Source organism: Capricornis sumatraensis, chromosome 4 (genome assembly GCF_032405125.1).
Source record: "Capricornis sumatraensis isolate serow.1 chromosome 4, serow.2, whole genome shotgun sequence".
NCBI classification, from domain to species: Eukaryota; Metazoa; Chordata; class Mammalia; order Artiodactyla; family Bovidae; genus Capricornis; species Capricornis sumatraensis.
Genome location: NC_091072.1, coordinates 10,673,064 through 10,693,794, shown reverse-complemented (window position 1 = coordinate 10,693,794; position 20,731 = coordinate 10,673,064). Strand labels below are relative to the sequence as shown.

Below are 20,731 nucleotides of genomic sequence, written 5' to 3'. Positions count from 1 at the left end.
TATACAGATGTGCAATCTCTTGTTAAGGCTTAGCTTAAAAACACCTGTTAGACGTGAAGCATTCATTGAGGATGTTCACTAGAGCAAAGATAAGAAGATTGAAAAGGAGACCTGGACAGGCCTCAGGTCGATAGGCATCACTATTTTTGTGAAGAAGAGTCAAACATAATGCAACTATTTTGATAGACATTTTGCATTATTTATCAACAATTTTTTACAGTGGCTTGACCCTTGATTCTATTGAGATGACTATTCAGGAATGTTTATGAAACTATTTTCAGTTCAGTCACTCAGTCGTGTCTGACTTTTTGCGACCCCATGAACCACACGCCAGGCCTCCCTGTCCATCACCAACTCCTGGAGTTTACCCAAACCCATGTCCATAGAGTCAGTCTTGCCATCCAACTATCTCATCCTCTGTTGTCCCCTACTTCTCCCACCCTCAATCTTTCTCAGCATCAGAGTATTTTCAAATGAGTCAGCTCTTCGCATCAGGTGGCCAAAGTACTGGAGTTTCAGCTTCAGCAGCAGTCCTTCCAATGAACACCCAGGACTGATCTCCTTTAGGATGCACTGGTTGGATCTCCTTGCAGTCCAAGGGACTCTCAAGAGTCTTCTCCAACACCACAGTTCAAAAGCATCAATTCTTCAGCACTCAGCTTTCTTCACAGTCCAACTCTCACATCCATACATGACCACTGGAAAAATCATAGCCTTGACTAGATGGACCTTTATTGACAAAGTAATGTCTTTGCTTTTGAATATGCTATCTAGGTTGGTCATAACTTTCTTTCCAAGGAGTAAGTGTCTTTTAATTTCATGGCTGCAATCACCATCTGCAGTGATTTTGGAGCCCCTAAAAAACAAAACCAGCCACTGTTTCCACTGTTTCCCCATCTATTTGCCATGAAGTGATGGGGCCAGATGCCATGATCTTCATTTTCTGAATGTTGAGCTTTAAGCCAACTTTTTCACTCTCCTTTTTCTCTGTCATCAAGAGGCTTTTTAGTTCTTCTTCACTTCTGGCAAAAGGGTGGTGTCATCTGCATATCTGAGGTTATTGATATTTCTCCCAGCAATCTTGATTCTGGCTTGTGCTTCTTCCAGCCCAGTGTTTCTCATGATGTCCTCTGTATATAAGTTAAATAAGCAGGGGGACAATATACAGCCTTGACATACTCCTTTTCCTATTTGGAACCAGTCTGTTGTTCCATATCCAGTTCTAACTGTTGCTTCCTGACCTGCATACAGATTTCTCAAGAGGCAGGTCAGGTGGTCTGGTATTCCCATCTCTTTCAGAATTTCCCACAGTTTATTGTGATCCACACAGTCAATGGCTTTGGCATAGTCAATAAAGCAGAAGCAGATGTTTTCCTGGAACTCTCTTGCTTTTTCCATGATACAGCAGATGTTGGCAATTTGATCTTTGGTCCCTCTGCCTTTTCTGAAACCAGCTTGAACATCTGGAAGCTCATGGTTCACGTATTGCTGAAGCCTGGCTTGAAGAATTTTGAGCATTAATCTACTAATGTGTGAGATGAGTGCAACTGTGCCATAGTTTGAACATTCTTTTGCATTGATTTCTTTGAGACTGGAATGAAAACTGACCTTTTCCAGTCCTGTGGCCATCGTGAGTTTTCCAAATTTGCTGACATATTGAGTGCATCACTTTGATAGCATCATCTTTGAGGATTTGAAATAGCTCAACTGGAATTCCATCACCTCCAGTATCTTTGTTTGTAGTGATGCTTTCTAAGGCCCACTTGACTTCACATTCCAGGATGTCTGGCTCTAGGTGAGTGATCACACCATTGTGATTATCCGGGTCGTTAAGATCTTTTTTGCACAGTTCTTCTGTGTATTCTTGTCACCTCTTCATATCTTCTATTTCTGCTAGGTCCATACCATTTCTGTCCTTTGTTGAGCCCATCTTTGCCTGAAATGTTCCCTTGCTATCTGTAATTTTCTTGAAGAGATCTCTAGTCTTTTCCATTCTATTGTTTTCCTCTATTTCTTTGCATTGGTTGCTGAGGAAGACTTTCTTATCTCTCCTTGCTATTCTTTGGAACTCTGTATTAAGGTGCTTATATCTTTCCTTTTCTCCTCTGCTTTTCACTTCTCTTCTTTTCACAGCTATTTGTAAGGCCTCCTCAGACAGCCATTTTGCCTTTCTGCATTTCTTTTTCTGAAAGAATGAAAGGATGGAGCCAAAGCAAAAACAGCACCCAGTTGTGGATATGACTGGTGATGGAAGGAAGGTCTGATGCTGTAAAGACCAACATTGCATAGGAACCTGGAATGTTAGGTCCATGAATCAAGGCAAATTGGAAGTGGTCAAACAGGAGATCCAAGAGTGAATGTTGACATTCTAGGAATCAGCAAACTAAAATGGACTGGAATGGGTGAATTTAATTCAGAAGACCATTATATCTACTACTGTGGGCAGGAATCCCTTAGAAGAAATGGAGTAGCTATCATAGTCAAAAAAAGAGTCTGGAATGCAGTACTTGGACGCACTCTCAAAAACGACACAATGATCTCTGTTCGTTTCCACGACAAACAATATCAGCAATATCATGGTAATCCAAGTCTATGCCCCAACCAGTAATGCTGAAGAAGCTGAAGTTGAATGGTTCTATGAAAACGTACAAGACCTTTTAAAACTGACACCCAAAAAAGATGTCCTTTTGATTATAGGGGACTGGAATGCAAAAGTAGGAAGTCAAGAAACACCTGACGTGACAGGCAAATTTGGCCTTGGAGTACGGAATGAAGCAGGGCAAAGGCTAATAGAGTTTTGTCAAGAGAACTCACTGGTCATAGCAAACACCCTCTTCCAACAACACAAGTGAAGACTCTACACGTGAACATCACCAGATGGTCAATACTGACATCAGATTGATTATATTCTTTGCAACCAAAGATGCAGAAGCTCTATACCATCAGCAAAAACAAGACTGTGAGCCGCCTATGACTCAGATCATGAACTCCTTAATTACACATTCAGACCTAAACTGAAGAAAGTGGGGGAAACCACTAGACCATTCGGGTATGACCTAAATCAAATCCCTTATGATTACACAGTGGAAGTGAAAAATAGATTTAAGGGACTAGATTTGATAGAGTGCCTAATGAACTATGGACAGAGGTTTGTGACATTGTACAGGAGACAGAGATCAAGACCATCCCCAAGAAAAAAAGAAATGAAACTATTTAGCCGTTTATAATTTGAAACATTTTATGATGTTACATATAAGATACCCTACAGTTAAGAAAAATAATGACTGGGCTGTTGGTAATTATCATAAAATTAACTCCTAACTCTACCCATAAAAGAAAAAGCCAACTACAATTCTCATACACGTTCATTAAAAATTTATGTGTGTGTGTATGCATGTCTCTAAAACTTCCTTCAAATTTACTGCCTTTAGAAAGTGAGATAGCCATTCACTTTCTTAACAAGTCTCTGCACTGCCTAGGGACACACTTTACCATGTTAGAAAAAAAATAACATTACTTTCATTTTTGCAAAGATACCCATAAGCACATATATGTTAAATACAGGCATGAAGATATTATTTATATACTGTTATCTTAAAATCATGCTATAAGTTAAATATTTGTATGGCTTCATTTACATACAAGATATATTTAAATAGAAAATTTAGCAGACCATAGACTCCTTTTTGTGTGATGCGAATTCAAGGCATCTCTTTTCTTTGTATCTGTATTTGAAAATTGTTTCATAAGGTTTATATTTACTTGAGAAATGAAAAGAAAGCACTTGTTCTCCTCAGACAAAAGGTCTGTTGAACACAATCTCTAGAACACAAAATCAAGGAATGCATCGATTTGGGTCTTGCACTCCAGTAAAAATAAAACACTTTTATTTTAAAGTGATTTGTTAATTACATGCGTTTCTGAAATACTGCCATCTTTGGTGTTTGTCTCAATCTTCCTTGGCACTGTAATTTGTAGACTTGCTGTTTCAGAGTCTGCAGTAAGGAAAACAAAAGTGAGCATTCCCCAGGGCATGACCGCATCCTTTCTTACTCGTCCTCTCCATCCTTTCTTACTTGTCCTCTCCTATCACAACAGTTGTGGATCTTCCAAGCCCCAGGTCGCGCGCCTGCACACATGCGTGCGCGCCTGCACACATGCGCGCGCGCGCGCACACACACACACGCACAGACGCACACACACACACATCAAAATATCATACTGTGTAGGGTTTTAATAAGAGGTCCCCTGGACCCCATCCAGGATCCTCTCCCTACCCCCACCCCCACGCCGTCTCCCTAGAAGACCTGTGTCCCCGTCTGGGAGTGAGGGACAACTATCCCAGTCCTGCTCTGAGCCCTCCGACCAGCGGGCCTGGCAGAACCCTGAAAATGGGCAGGACTCCAATCAAACCCTGGCGCCAAGGGACACTGTGATGATGGGGCCCCCTCCTATCCGGCAGGGTCCTCACTTACGATGACCCGCCGAAGCCAGCCGGACCAGTCCTGTGAGGAGTAGCAGGAGAGATAACATTGCCTGGCCGGCCTCGCCTCAGGGAAGGCGGTTGACTGGACGTGGCTCCCCGCGTTCGCCAAGCGCGGGGGTGGCGGTAGGGGTGGGGTTGGGCGCGGGGTCTCGAAGGGGCGGGGCTGGGTTGGGGCTGAGGGGCGAGGCTAGAGGGTGGAGAGGAAGGGCGGGGCTGGAGAAGGGCGAGGCTGGAGGGCAGAGAGGAGAGGCGGGGCTAGAGTGGCGAGGGGAGGTCTAGGGGGAGGGGTGTGACAGGTTTTGGCCTGTTGAGGCTAGAAGGCTGGCAAAGTGTGGTCTGAGGCAGGATTTTATTTGGTTTTTGAGTTCCCTCGAACTCTTTTTGGACTTGGTGGTATATAGCCTGCTAAGCTCCTCTGTACATGTATTTCCCTGGCAAGAATACTGGAGTGGATTGCCATTTCCTTGTCCAAAGCATCTTATGGGACCCAGGGGTGGAGCCCAGGTCTCCTGCATTGGCAGACTGATTCTTTGCCACTGAACCAAGTTTGAAGCCTATGATTGAAATAGATGGCTACAAAGCCGTTAAGCAAAACATCCCTGGAATGTGAAACTGGCAAGGGTTGCACTTTATTCTCAAAAAGAGTTGCATACACCTTCTAGAGAGTTAGCAATTATAAGTTTCTAAAGTGACCAACTTAGATAGCATATTAAGAAGTAAAGATATTACTTTGCCAACAAAGGTCTGTCTAGTCAAGGCTATGGTTTTTCCAGTAGTCATGTATGGATGTGACAGTTGGACTGTGAAGAAGGCTGAGCGCTGAAGAATTGATGCTTTTGAACTGTGGTGTTGGAGAAGACTCTTGAGAGTCCCTTGGACCGCAAGGAGATACAACCAGTCCATTCTGAAGGAGATCAACCCTGGGATTTCTTTGGAAGGAATGATGCTAAAGCTGAAACTCCAGTAGTTTGGCCACCTCATGCAAAGAGTTGACTCATTGGAAAAGACTCTGATGCTGGGAGGGATTGAGGGCAAGAGGAGAAGGGGACGACAGAGGATGAGATGGATGGATGGCATCACCAACTCTATGGACATGAGTTTGAGTGAACTCTGGGAGTTGGTTATGGAGAGGGAGGCCTAGCCTGCTGCGATTCATGGAGTCGCAGAGTTGGACACGACTGAGCGACTGAACTGAACTGAACTGAAAGGAAGTTTGGGCTTCTTAGATAGCACTAGGGCTAAAGAACCTACCTGCCAATGCAGGAGTCTCTGGAGCTGTTGGTGAGATCCTGGGTTGGGAAAATCCTCTGGAGGAGGAAATGGCAATCAACTCCAGTATTCTTGCATGGACAGGGGAGACTGGCAGGTTGCATACACTCCACAGGGTAACAAAGAGTCAGACACAACTGAAACCACTTAGCAAGCACTCAAGCAAAGGAAGTTGCCTGAGAAAAGGGAGTGTCTGTTTGCATGATTCTGGGAGATAGAAGTCCTCCTTCAATTGATGAAAATCAATATTTTCATCTTATAGGTTTTTTACCCTTATACTATGTATAGAAAAGCAATAGGTTTTTCAACTAGTTTATACGAAGATTGCGGGCGTGTGTACTGAGTTTTGTCTCACTCTTTGCCTCCTCTATACACTGTAACCAGCCAGGCTCCTCTGTCCACGGAATTTTTCAGGCAAGAATACAGGAGTGGATTGCCGGTTCCTTCTCCTGGGGATTTTCCTGACCCAGGGTTTGAATCTGCATCTCCTGTGTCTTCTGCATTGGCAGGCAGATTCTTTACCACTGAGCCACCTGGGGAACATGAAGATTTCTGAAACTGTTAATGACTAAGCAACTGAAATGATTGTGACAAACATTCATGAGAGGCAGATTTGTACAAGATTTGGGAGATAGTATGTTGGGTTGAAGTTTCATTGGTTTCACGTATTTATGGGCTAGAAAGTATTTAGACTAGAGAGTATTTATGGAAATGAAAGTCTGGATCCCTAGAATTTGAGCTGAACACACACGTTTTCAGATGACAATAGATACCAATATTATACATGGAAAATGCTAAAGCTGCTACTAAAAAGTTACAAGAGCTCATTGATGAATTTGGCAGAGTCTCAGGATACAAAATTAATGCACATAAATCTTTGCTTTTCTAAACACTAACAATAAAACAGAAATTAAGGAAACAATTCTATATACCATTGCATCAAAAAGAATAAAATACCTTAGGATAAACTACCTAAGGAGACAAACCTGTACTCTGAAAACTATATGACACTGATGAAAGAAATTGAAGATGACACAAATGGTTGGAAAGATATATCATGTTCTTGTATTGGAAGAATCAGGACTGTTAAAATGACTATACTGCCCAAGACGATGTACAAATTCAATGCAATCCCTATCGAATTACCAATGGCATTTTTCACATATCTGTAATAAATTTCTTTTAATTCATATGGACACATGAAAGACCCCAAATAGGCAAAGCAATCTTGAGAAAGAAAAATAGATTTAGAAGAATCAGACTCCCTGAGTTCAAACTATACAAAGCTACAGTAATGAAAACAGTATGGTACTGGCACAAAAACAGAAATATAGGTCAATGGAACAAGATTGAAAGCCAAGAGATAAACCGTACACACCGGAGATCAACAAATCTATGACAAAGGAGATGAGAATGTACAACGGAGAAAACACAGCCTTTTCAAGATATGGAAGCAACCTAAATGTCCATTGACAGATGAATGGATAAAGAAGAAGTGATATATGTATACAATGGAATATTACTCAGCCATAGACTACAATAAAATAATGCTTTTTACAGGAACATGAGTGTAACTAGAGATTATCATAATAAGTGAAGTAAGTCAGACAAAGACAAATATATAATACCACTTATGTGTGGATCCTAAATGAAATGATGAAAATGAATTAACATACAAAACAGAAATAGACCCACAAACATAAACAGCAAAGTTATGGTTACCAAAGGGAAAAAGTGAGTAGGAGTTTGGGACTAACATACACACACTAGTGTATATAAAACAGATAACCAACAAGGACCTACAGTATAGTCCATGAAACTATACTCACTATTTTGTAACAACATATAAGGTAAAACAATCTGAATATATATACATATATATAATTTGCAAATGTATATATGTTTAACTTAATTACTCTGCTGTACACCTAAATCAACAATATATCTCAGTTCAGTTCAGTCACTCAGTCGTGTCCAACTCTTTGCGACCCCATGAAATGCAGCACACCAGGCCTTCCTGTCCATCACCAACTCCCAGAGTTCACTGAAACTCATGTCCATAGAGTCGGTGATGCCATCCAGCCATCTCATCCTCTGTCGTCCCCTTCTCCTCCTGCCTCCAATCCCTCCCAGCATCAGAGTCTTTTCCAATGAGTCAACTCTTCACACGAAGTGGCCAAAGTACTGGAGTTTCAGCTTTAGCATCAGTCCTTCCAAAGAAATCCCGGGGCTGGTCTCCTTTAGAATGGACTGGTTGGATATCCTTGCAGTCCAAGGGACTCTCAAGAGTCTTCTCCAACACCACAGTTCAAAAGCATCAATTCTTTGGTGCTCAGCTTTCTTCATAGTCCAACTCTCACATCCATACACGACTACTGGAAAAACCATAGCCTTGACTAGACGGACCTTTGTTGGCAACGTAATGTCTCTGCTTTTCAGTATGCTATCTAGGTTGGTCATAACTTTCCTTCCAATGAGTAAGCGTCTTTTAATTTCATGGATGCAATCACCATCTGCAGTGATTTTGGAGCCCAAAAATAATGTCTGACACTGTTTCCACTGTTTCCCCATCTATTTCCCATGAAGTGATGGGACCAGATGCCATGATCTTTGTTTCCTGAATGTTGAGCTTTAAGCCAACTTTTTCACTCTCCACTTTCACTTTCCTCAAGAGGCTTTTTAGCTCCTCTTCACTTTCTGCCATAAGGGTGGTGTCATCTGCATATCTGAGGTCATTGATATTTCTCCCGGCAATCTTGATTCCAGCTTGTGTTTCTTCCAGCCTAGCGTTTCTCACGATGTATTCTACATATAAGTTAAGTAAGCAGGATGACAATATACAGCCTTGACTTACTCCTTTTCCTATTTGGAACCAGTCTGTTGACTGTGTGGATCACAATAAACTGTGGAAAATTCTGAAAGAGATGGGAATACCAGACCACCTGACCTGCCTCTTGAGAAACCTGTATGCAGGTCAGGAAGCAACAGTTACAATGCTATATATCAACTATACTTCAATTAAAAAAAAAGGAAAGAAAAAAAGAAAGGATTGGCTTCCCAAGGGAGGAGGGCAACCAAATGGCAGCCTCAAATTCTTAGCTGATTTAAGGTCTGTCTATTTTTGAGCCAACTACATGACCTTTTGGAAATGTTAGCAGCTCAATTACCAAGCAAACGGTGGTAGAAAGACCTAATCTTTATCTCCTTTAATGTGCAATATTTGCTCTGGAGCAACTTTTTGGAGTTGGCGGAAACTTTGTCAGGTCTTCATTATGATCCCAACCTTCTGTTATTCAATGCTACTTCCTTCTTCATTTCACACATTTTGCTACCTAAAATCATTTAGACCCTCTGGCTCTTCCTCAGCTTCTTCTTCTTGGAGAATACAATGGAGATATTCACAATTGACTCATTACTGCCAATACAGTAATCTCTTTCTCTGTTCTCATTCAACCTGATCTCTGAGTAGTATTAAAATTGCTGACTAATATTCCACTCTGAATTTCTATTTTGATCGGTATAACTATACAATCTTCTACTTACCTTACACTTCAGTTTTATTTTCTATTTGAATTCTTTTCTCCTAATCCCCAGATCATTTGTGTCGCCTTCAATTCTATTTTGAATCACCTTTTTCCTCATATGCATCTCTTAGTTGATCTTATTCACTATTTTTCCTTGGAATTTCCTTTTTTTATGTCTTCATAAATCTATATATTTCACCTCAAACTCTGGGGCACCAGACTGTTATTTCTAACTACCCATTCAGTACATATACCTGCTATTCCACAACCACCTCCAGGTAAACATATATTTAAACTAAACTCATTAGCTCCCATTCCCTTTTCAAATCTGCTTCTCCTACTATTGGTACCCCTCTTATCACAGTGGCTTAACCAACCTAACAATTTCATCAACTTCCATGTTAATCTTCATATTGAATTATTCAACAAACCTACCTTCTTCCTAAATACATGAGGTATCTTTAATTATTTAGTTTCTCTTTCCACCCTCTAATCCTGAGTATGTAGATAATTTTTTTTTCTCAACCTATGTAAAATTCCCCTTAATGAATTTATTGCTTCCAAGTCTTCTTATTTCAATACCACCACAACCAGGCTGTTACAAAAAATCATTCTAACAGAAAAATTCATTATTTTTCACTAAATTTTGTTGATGATTTTAAATTAAGCATAAAGTTGTAAAATATACTAATAACCATATAAGTCACTCTATGGCTGAGATCTCAGATTCACATCCACTTTTAAACTTCACTTGACATCTATAAAGAAAACAAAATTATCTTAACAGAAGGCCTGGAGAATTTGGAACATCCCACTAAGGAAGAATTTTTCCTTTCTATCCAAAAGTGGATATCCATATCCACTTTTCTGTTAGCCTCTGATGTACTGGGAGAGAAGGATGGTGTCATAAACATTTTAATATTGACCTAGTTTCAGATTTTCAATATGCATATAAAATAATTATTGAATTAAATACAAATGATCTGGATGTCCATAGCCATGTTCACTAAAAGTGAAAAGTGAAAGAAAGTTAAGTTGCTCAGTCGTGTCCAACTCTTTGCGATCCCATGGACTATAGCCTACCAGGCTCCTCTGTCCATGGGATTTTCCAGGAAATAGTACTGGGGTGGATTGCCTTTTCCTTCTCCAGCGGCTCTTCCCAGCCCAGTGATTGAACTCAGGTCTCCCACATTGTAGACAGACGCTTTACCGTCTGAGCCACCAGGGAAGTCCATCATGTTCGAGGGATGTTGTGGGGAGGGAGTTGGGAGGGGGGTTCATGTTTGGGATCGCATGTATACCTGTGGTGGATTCATGTCAATGTATGGCAAAACCAATACAGTATTGTAAAGTAAAATAAAGTAAAAATACAAATTAAAAAACAAACAAACAAAAAATACAATAAAATTTATTAGGTGGACCAGAACAGCAAAAAAAAAAAAAAGAGCAGTTAATATCAATCACATGAATACAGGAAGGCATTTAAATAACAAATATAATTTCACCACTTAGTTATTTGACTGACAACACAGATTTTTAGTTGTACCAAGAACAACATTTTCATGCGTATCTTGCTTTCAACAACTTAAAAAATTTGACCAGGTTATGGACAATCAGGAAGTCACTATACCTTAAAAGCAGCATAATCAATCTTAACATATTAAATACCAGTAATTCTCATAGTTGGTGCTGCTGCTGGTGCTGCTGCTGCTGTTGCTAAGTCGCTTCAGTCGTGTCCAACTCTGTGCGACCCCATAGACGGCAGCCCACCAGACTCCCTAGTCCCTGGGATTCTCCAGGCAAGAACACTGGAGTGGGTTGCCATTTCCTTCTCCAATGCATGAAAGTGAAAAGTGAAAGTGAAGTCATTCAGTCGTGTCCGACTCTTTGCAACCCCATGGACTGCAGCCTACCAGGCTCCTCCATCCATGGGATTTTCCAGGCAAGAGTACTGGAGTGGGGTGCCATCGCCTTCTCTGAAAGTTGATATATAGGGAACCAAAATTAAAAACAATGCATTGGACTACAAAGTTAGAAAATAGAAATATGCCAATGGAAAAAATGAGTCCAGAAATAAACTCTCATATATGTTGTCTAATGATTTTCAATTAGGATGCATGACTACTCAAGGGAAAGAAGGACAGTTTTTTGTTAGCAAATTATATTGAGACCACTGGATGTCAACAGGCAAAAGAACAAAGATGGACTCTTACTTATACCATATGAAGATTAACTCCAAATGAATCAAGTATTTATACATCAAGCACTAAAACTATACAATTCTTAGAGGAAAACAAGGCGGCAGTATTCATAACACTCGATTTTGGAATGGTTTCTTGAATATAACACTGAAATTCTGGGCAACAGAAGAAAAAGTAGATAAGTTAGAATTTATCATTATTAAAACCTATTGTGCATCAAAGGACACTATCAGTAAAGTAAAAAGCTAAGCCACAAAATAAGGGAAAATGTTAACAAATCATATATCTGATGAATAATTTATATGTAGAACATTTAAAATACTCCTACAGCTCAGGTACAAAGAAACACATAACTCAATTTAAAAATGGCAAAGGACTTGAATGGACATTTCTTCAAAAAAGATACATCAATGGTCAATAAACACGTGAATGTTGCTCAACATTACTCTTAGGCCATTGCAGGTTGAAACTCCAACTAGATACCAATTCACATCTATTGGGATGCCTATTATTGAAAAAATTCAGAAAATATCAAGCATTAATGAGAATATAGAAAAAATGGAATACCTGTGCATTGCAGGTGGAAATGTACAAGTGCTACAGTCCATGTGGAAAACTGTATGGTGATTCCTCAAAAAAATATAATACTATATTATCCTCAAATTCCACATCTAGGTATATACCCCAGAGCATTGATAGCACTGACTCAAAGAAATGTTTATACACTCATGGTCTTAGCAGAATTATTCACAAATAGCCGAAAGCTGAAAACACTGGAGTGTCCATCAACAGTATAAACATACAATGATATATACATACAATGGAAAATTATGTAGCTTTAGAAAAGAATTGAAATTCTGACAAACAGTACAATATGCATGAAACTTGAAAACCTTATACTAAATAAAATGAGCCAGTCACATGGGACAAGTATTGGATGATTCTGCTTTTATGAGGTACCTGCAGATACCAACTCATAGGGACCCAGTAGAAAGGTAGGGGCTGGAGGGAGAGGGGATGATAAGTCACTGTTTAAGGGATAGTTTCTTTTGGGGAGGATGCTCAGCTGGTAAAGAATCTGCCTGCAATGTGGGAGACCTGGGTTCGATCCCTGGGTTGGGAAGACCCCTGGAGAAGGGAAATGCTACTCACTCCAGTATTCTGGCCTAGAGAATTCCATGGACTATACAGTCCTTGGGGTCACAAAGATTCGGACATGATTGAGCAACTTTCACAAAAATTCTAAAATTTGATAATGATAATATAACAGATGCACAAAGATGTGAATGTACTTAATGCCACCAACTTTATACACAAAAAAATGTTAAAGTAATCAGTTTTATGTGTTGATTATTTTATGACAATAAAGCATAATTGTCAGGCAAATTTTCCATTTTATTACACCACAAAAATAATACAATATTTAAACATAATTTGATGAAAAGAAGTGTAAGATATACACTGAAAGCTAAAACTGCATTATTAAAAGAGTGATCTACATAAATGTAAAGACATCTCCAACAAGTGTATTGGAAGATTCAATACTGTTAAAACAGAAATACTCTCCAAATTTATCTGCAAATTCAACACAATCCTTAACAAATCCAAACTGCCTCTTTTGCAGAAACTGACAAGCTAATCTTAAAAGTCTTACAGAAATTACGGCAACACAGAACAGTAAAATCAATCTTGGAGCCATAATTTTCAAGAAAACTTGAAACTGAAAAAAATAAAACACAATTCCAAAACATATTACAACACTGAAATAATCAAGGCAGTGTAATACTGTCCCAGGAATAAGGATAGACATTTAGTTCAGTGGAATAGAAGGGAGAGTGCTAAACAAAGCTGCATGCTTAGCCATTGGTTTTTGACAAAGATATTGAAACTCATCAAAGCAAAAAAGATGATCTTTTAAAACAATAGTGCTGGAGCAAATATATATCCACATTAGAATGAAGCTAAATTACTGCATAATAATATTCACAAAAATTAACTGAAAATGAACCATAGATCTAAATGTAGAGCTAAAATGAGGATTTTAGCAGACTGATTGAATTTCATCAAAATTAAGAACTTTTGTGCTGCAAATGAAGCAACCAAGAGAGTGAAGAACAAACTAAAGAGCAGGAGAAAATATTTGTAAATATTCTATCTTGTATGGAACTTGTATCCAGAATCGATAAAGAACATTTATAAGCCCACAATAAAAAGACAAATAACCCAATTCAAAATGGGAAGGGATTTAAATAAGCTCATCTTCACAGAAGATAGACTGATGGACAAAAAGCCCACGATACGATGTTCAACGTCTTAGGAAAATGCAAATCAAAACTCCGATGAGGTAGTACTTCACATTCATTGGGATGACTGTTATAATAAAAAACACAGTGAAGGATATGAAGCACCTGGGATCTTCTTGGTGTTCTTTATACCAGCACTACTCAAATTCTAGTATCTCTTTTTCCACTCTTACTCCAGTAGGAACTGCTGTCTAATTAGCTTCACGTTGTCTCATACTATACACACACATCTATATGTTTCTTATTCTTCCGCCAAGGACACCTAGGACGACTCCCTTCGCACTTTTAGAACCCTTAATCTACAGAGCAACTCTCTGTTTAGTGCTCCACCCTTTATGTCCAGCAATTCTGCTGTGAATTCTGTCCTCCATGAGAATGCTGTACTTTGCCTAGGATTCCAATTCTCTGTGCTGATATCAGCAAGTTATCCATAGGTAGCACTCTATTTCCATGAAATCAACATCATGTTTCCTTTTCTTCAGATATTATATTTCTGTATTTTCCATTGACCTTCAGAAACCATTTCCCTCATATTTTTGTCCTGTTTTATATTTTTATTATTTGACACAATTAATGGAAAAATTTTACCATGCCCCAGAGTGGAAACTCCCTCTCTCTCTTCCATAGAATAATGGGTGCCTCCTAATTCATCTAATAATAATTTCTTTAATCAGTCTTTGAAGTAAGTAAGCGCAGGGGAAGGAAGCTCCACTTGTAATGTGATGATTTTTAACATAAATTTATTTATTTTAATTGGAGGTTAATTATTTTACAATATTGTATTGGTTTTGCCATATATCAACATGAATCTGCCACAGGTACACACGTGTTCTCCTGAAGCCCCCTCCCTCCTCCCTCCCCATACCATCCCTCTGGGTTGTCGCAGTGCACCAGCCCCAAGCATCCAGTATCATGCATCAAACCTGGACTGGCGATTAGTTTCATATATGATATTATACATGTTTTAATGCCATTCCTTAAATCATCCCACCCTCTCCCTCTCCCACAGAGTCCAAAAGACTGTTCTATAATCTGTGTCAAAGGGGAGTTGAACTTTTCTGATGGATGAGGCCAAGAAAGGAGAGCTTTAAAGTGTTGAGTTCTATTGCAGCATGAGATTGCTTCATGTTCGATTTCCAATACTTTTACATATATTTGTTAACTTATTTATTAGAAGACACAAAACTTCCTAAACCACTATCTTTTGGGTAAATTACTTCTAATCGATATATAATTGGACTGTGTATATGTTTCAACATAACCAATTCTTCTGTCTTTTGGAGGGGGCATTAAATTTGCTTACACATAATATCATCATAATTGCTATGGTGGTAATTCTGCTTGCTTAATATAAGTTCTTTGTATTTTAATTGTCTGATTTATTGGTTTTGCTTAATTGCACCATTTCCATAGATATAGCTTTCTAGTTTTATGTAATGTTTAGAACACCAAGAGGAATATCTTTTTTTCTAATTTAAATAATATCACTTTATACATCTGTTATGTAAATTTAACCTAATGTGCTCTTACTGTTTTATTTTAAATTGGCCTTGAGAGGATTCTTCAATATCCACAAATCAATCAATGTAATACACCACATTAACAAATTGAATAATAAAAGCCATATGATTATCTCAATAGATGCAGTGAAAGCCTGTGACAAAATTCAACATCCATTTATGATAAAAACTCTCCAGAAAGCAGGAATAGAAGGAACATACCTCAACATAATAAAAGTTATATATGAAAAACCCACAGCAAACATTATTCTCAGTGGTGAAAAACTGAAATCATTTCCCCTAAAGTCAGGAACAAGACAAGGGTGCCCACTTTCACTGCTACTATTCAACATAGTTTTGGAAGTTTTGGCCACAGCAATCAGAGCAGAAAAGGAAATAAAAGGAACCCAAATTGGAAAAGAAGAAATAAAACTTTCACTGTTTGCAGATAACAAGATCCTCTACATGGAAAACCCTAAAGACTCCACCAGAAAATTACAAATCAATGAATATAATAAAGTTGCAGGATATAAACTCAACAAACAGAAATCCCTGGTATTCCTATACACTAATGAGAAAATAGAAAGAGAAACAATTCCATTCACCATTGCAATGAAAAGAATAATACTTAAGAATATATCTACCTAAAGAAACAAAAGACCTATATATAGAAAACTATAAAACACTGGTGAAAGAAATCAAAGAGGACACTAATAGACGGAGGAATATACTGTGTTCATGATCGGAAGAATCAAAATAGTGAAAACTAGTATACTACCCAAAGCAATCTATAGATTCAGTGCAATCCCTATGAAGCTACCAATGGTATTTTTCACAGAGCTAGAACAAATAATTTCACAATTTGTATGGAAATACAAGAAACCTCGAATAGTCAAAGCAATATTGAGAAAGAAGAATGGAACTGGAGGAATCAACCTGCCTGACTTCAGGCTCTACTACAAAGCCACAGTCATCAAGACAGTATGGTACTGGCACAAAGACAGAAATATAGATCAATAGAACAAAATAGAAAGCCCAGTTATAAATCCATGCACCTATGGACCCCTTATCTTTGACAAAATAGGCAAGAATATACAATGGAGAAAAGACAATCTCTTTAACAAGGGGTGCTGGGAAAACTGGTCAACCACTTGTAAAGGAATGAAACTAGAACACTTTCTAACACCATACACAAAAATAAACTCAAAATGGATGAAAGATCTAAACGTAAGACCAGAAACTATAAAATTCCTAGAGGAGAATATAGGCAAAACACTCTCCGACATAAATCACAGCAGGATCCTCTATGACCCACCTCCCAGAATATTGGAAATCAAAGCAAAAGTAAACAAATGGGACTTAATTAAAATTTAAAGCTTCTGCACAACAAAGGAAACAATAGGTGAAAAAACAGCTTTCAGAATGGAAGAAAATAATAGCAAAGGAAGCAACTGACAAAGAATGAATCTCAAAAATATACAAGCAACTCCTGCAGCTCAATTCCAGAAAAACAAAGGACCCAATCAAAAAATGGGCCAAAGAACTAAACAGACATTTCTCCAAAGAAGACATACAGATGGCTAACAAACACATGAAAAGATACTCAACGTCACTCATTACCAGAGAAATGCAAATCAAAACCACAATGAGGTACCATTTCACACCAGTCAGAATGGCTGAGATCCAAAAGTCTACAAGCAATAAATGCTGGAGAGGATGGGGAGAAAAGGGAACCCTCTTACACTGTTGGTGGAAATGCAAACTAGTACAGCCACTATGGAGAACAGTGTGGAGATTCCTTAAAAAACTGGAAATAGAACTGCCTCATGACCCAGCAATCCCACTTCTGGGCATACACATTGAGGAAACCAGAATTGAAAGGGACACGTGTACCCCAATGTTCATTGCAGCACTGTTTATAATAGCCAGGACATGGAAGCAACCTAGATGTCCATCAGCAGATGAATGGCTAAGAAAGCTGTGGTACATATACACAATGGAGTATTACTCAGCCGTTACAAAGAATACATTTGAATCAGTTCTGATGAGATGGATGAAACTGGAGCCGATTATACAGAGTGAAGTAAGCCAGAAAGAAAAACACCAAAACAGTATACTAAGACATATATATGGAATATAGAAAGATGGTAATGATAACCCTGTATGCGAGACAGCAAAAGAGACACAGATGTATAGAACAGTCTTTTGGACTCTGTGGGAGAGGGAGAGGGTGGGATGATTTGGGAGAATGGCATTGATACACGTATGTCATATGTGAAATGAATCGCCAGACCAGGTTCGATGCATGATACAGGATGCTCGGGGCTGGTGCACTGGGATGACCCAGAGGGATGGTACCGGGATGGAGAAGGGAGGAGGGTTCAGGATGGGGAACACGTGTATACCCATGGTGGATTCATGTTGATGTATGGCAAAACAAATACAGTATTGTAAAGTAATTAACCTCCAATTAAAATAAATTTATATTAAAAATAAATTGACCTTGATATAGCAATAATTATTGCTAAGTAATTTTTAAAAATTCTTTATTTTGCTCTTTTTTAATTGTAGAAACCTGTTAGATGATAATATCAATATAATCTATTCTAAGTAGCAGTTCATAGAAGAGGATGTGATACATGAGAGTGTAGCACATAAGTATTAAATATATGGATAAACATTGAAAATAATATATATATACATATATACACATAGACTTCCCTGTTGGCTCAGATGGTAAAGTGTCTGTCTACAATGCGAGAGACCCAGGTTCGATCCCTAAGTTAGGAAGATCCCCTGGAGAAGGAAATGGCAATCCACTCCAGGACTATTGCCTGGAAAATCTCATGGACAGAGGAGCCTGGTAGGCTACAGTCTGTGGGGTCACAAAGAGTCGGACACAACTGAGCGACTTCACTATACATACATATTTATATATGTATTTGACAGAAATACATAACACACTTTGGGGCATAGTCACAGAATTTTGGGAAAATTTTGAATAAATTTAAATGTATTCATTCTATGATAATATTATTTGAATCCCAAATTTTTACTATTTGAATTACTAAAATGCTTTGAATATTATAGTTGAAAGAGTTAAAATGTACTGTTATGTTTTAGTTAAAAGTACAGACTTCTTGATAAAACAACACGATACTTCTCGAAATAATGGCCTTGTGATCAGTTTCTATGTCTTTCTACCTTTCCTCATTATTGGTGCCATTATTGCTTTTAAGAGGAATAAATCAAAGATATTTCTGAACAGAGAGGATACAGTAAGTAAACTCAATATTTTTCTATTTAATAATGAAGGTGCTCTATGGAACAATTAAAATATTATTCAGAATATTATGATTGGGGACTCAGATGGATTGAGTTAATCTTTAGATATCTACCAAATGTTTAGAAATGTACCAGATTTTTTCAGATTTCAGGCAAATAGGTATCCTTCATGTCTATATAGATCTAAGAGCAACTGAAGTTACACAGTAAACCCTCAGTACCTTTCAAATTGAAAGTCAAGTTGGCTGTAATTACTCTAGAAAGCTCTGTCTACTTCCTAAGCAATGCTATTATCTTGTGTTGACATTCAGTTTTGCCAAGATCAACAGAGACCAGGACACACAGAATATGGGGCTAGTGATGATGAATAGATACAGGGCAGCTTCTCCATGGCTCAGCAGATAAGGACTCCACCTGCAATAGAGGAGGCACAGGAAACACTGGTTTGATCCCTGGGTTGGGAAGATTCCCAGGGGAGGAAACAGCAACCCACTCCAGTATTCTTATCTGGAGAGTTCCATGGGCAGAGGAGCCTGTCCAAAAGGTCACAAAGAGTTGAACTTGACTGAACGACTAAGCAAGAACACAAACATAGAATATGGAGCCAGTGAAGATGAATAGAGACAGGGCAGCATAGAATATAGGACAGATGAGAAAATATAAGATGGTTACAATGAGGGAGAGCGCACATGTGTATGTTACACAAAATTAATATTGCTCATGTGTCTCTAAAATTAGAATTAAGGCACTTATTCAGCTTTTCCTTCTTTTGTGTGTATGTAGATAAGAGCCTATTTAGGTCTTTTTAAAAATTTTTAAATGAGATATAATTTACATAAGACATTATATTACTTTCTTGTGTACAACATAATGCTTTGATATTTGTATATATTGTGAAATGATCACCACAGTAAGTCTAGTTAAACTTTGTTACATAGTTAATAAATTTGATTTTTTTCCGAAGAGGACTTTTAAGACCTATTTCAGCAAGATTCAAATATGCAATTTGTTATTATTGACTGAAGTCAGCAGGTGTACATTACATCCCCATGACATAATTATTTTTTCACTGGAAATGTGTACCTTTTGGCCCTCTTTACCTATTTTGCTCACCAGCCTCCCTACCTATTAATCTGGCAACCACCAATCTCATCTCTTTATCCATGAGGGCTGTGTTTTACTTTTTATCTTTACATTCCACATATAGGTGTATCATACTTCTGTCTATCTGATTTATTTCACTGTCATATGCTTTTTTCTTCACTGTAATACCAATAAAAGCCACAATTTGCTCAGTGAATATTAGCAAGTTGAGAATGCAGTGTTAAGGGTAAAGAAGTGGGACTCATTTCTTCATTGTAAAGGAATTAATTCCTATTCCTCATTTGTTTATCAGAGATAATAATATACAATTTCTATCAACATTACATTTCAAGTTAGTTTTATGAAAAGGTTAGCAGCAACCAGTAAATTCAGGGTAGTATTCTGCATGATTCTTATGGATATTTACATAATCATTCAATTGTTACAAGTTGACTTAATTGAATTATATCTACCATAAGTCTTCCTGGGCTCTTACTTAAGACACCGTAGAAAAATCTCAATAGTGCTCACAACAGCCTAAATTTTAGAGCATCAGTGAGTGGTTTCAGGTCTTCAAGGGCAAGAAATGATGTAGAGCTGAAACCAAAATGGCAGTAAGGAACTCTATAGTTACGAACTCAGTCATTCTCTCTATCACCCAAAGGCTTTATGATTGACATCATCTCTTCTTCTCTATAGTGTTTCCCTGGTGGTTCAGATGGTAGAGAGCCTGCCTGTGATGCAGGAGACCCAGGTTCAATCCTTGGGTCAGGAAGATCCCCTGGAGAAGGGAATGGAGGCCTACACCAGTATTCTTACCTGGAGAACGCCATGGACAGAAGAGCCTTATGCGCTATAGTCCATGGGTTCACAAAGAGTCGGACACGACTGAGCTACTAATACACTTTATACACACTTTTATACTTCTTCTCTATGACTACCCTCTCCAAAATAACTAATTGGGTTACACATGCCCAGAGTACCTCTCTCAACCCTTTCTAGTTTCATTTTCAAATAAAAACCTCCATTTCTCAAAACCAGTGCCTATTAGTTCATTTTATCAAGTGCATGCATGCTCAGT

General features: G+C 38.4%; 1 protein-coding gene across 1 annotated transcript in view; it reads right to left on the bottom strand.

The window, feature by feature from the left end:
- LOC138078037 (A disintegrin and metallopeptidase domain 3-like) overlaps positions 1-4,533 on the bottom strand; it is a 108,824-nt gene extending 104,291 nt beyond the window's left edge. The window contains exons 1-2 of the mRNA XM_068970501.1: positions 4,476-4,533; positions 3,913-3,995 (exon numbers count right to left, since the gene is read on the bottom strand). Of these exons, the coding sequence (XP_068826602.1) occupies positions 3,913-3,995; positions 4,476-4,533 (141 nt within the window). The remainder of the gene's footprint in view (positions 1-3,912; positions 3,996-4,475) is intronic.
- Positions 4,534-20,731: the final 16,198 nt, after the last annotated feature.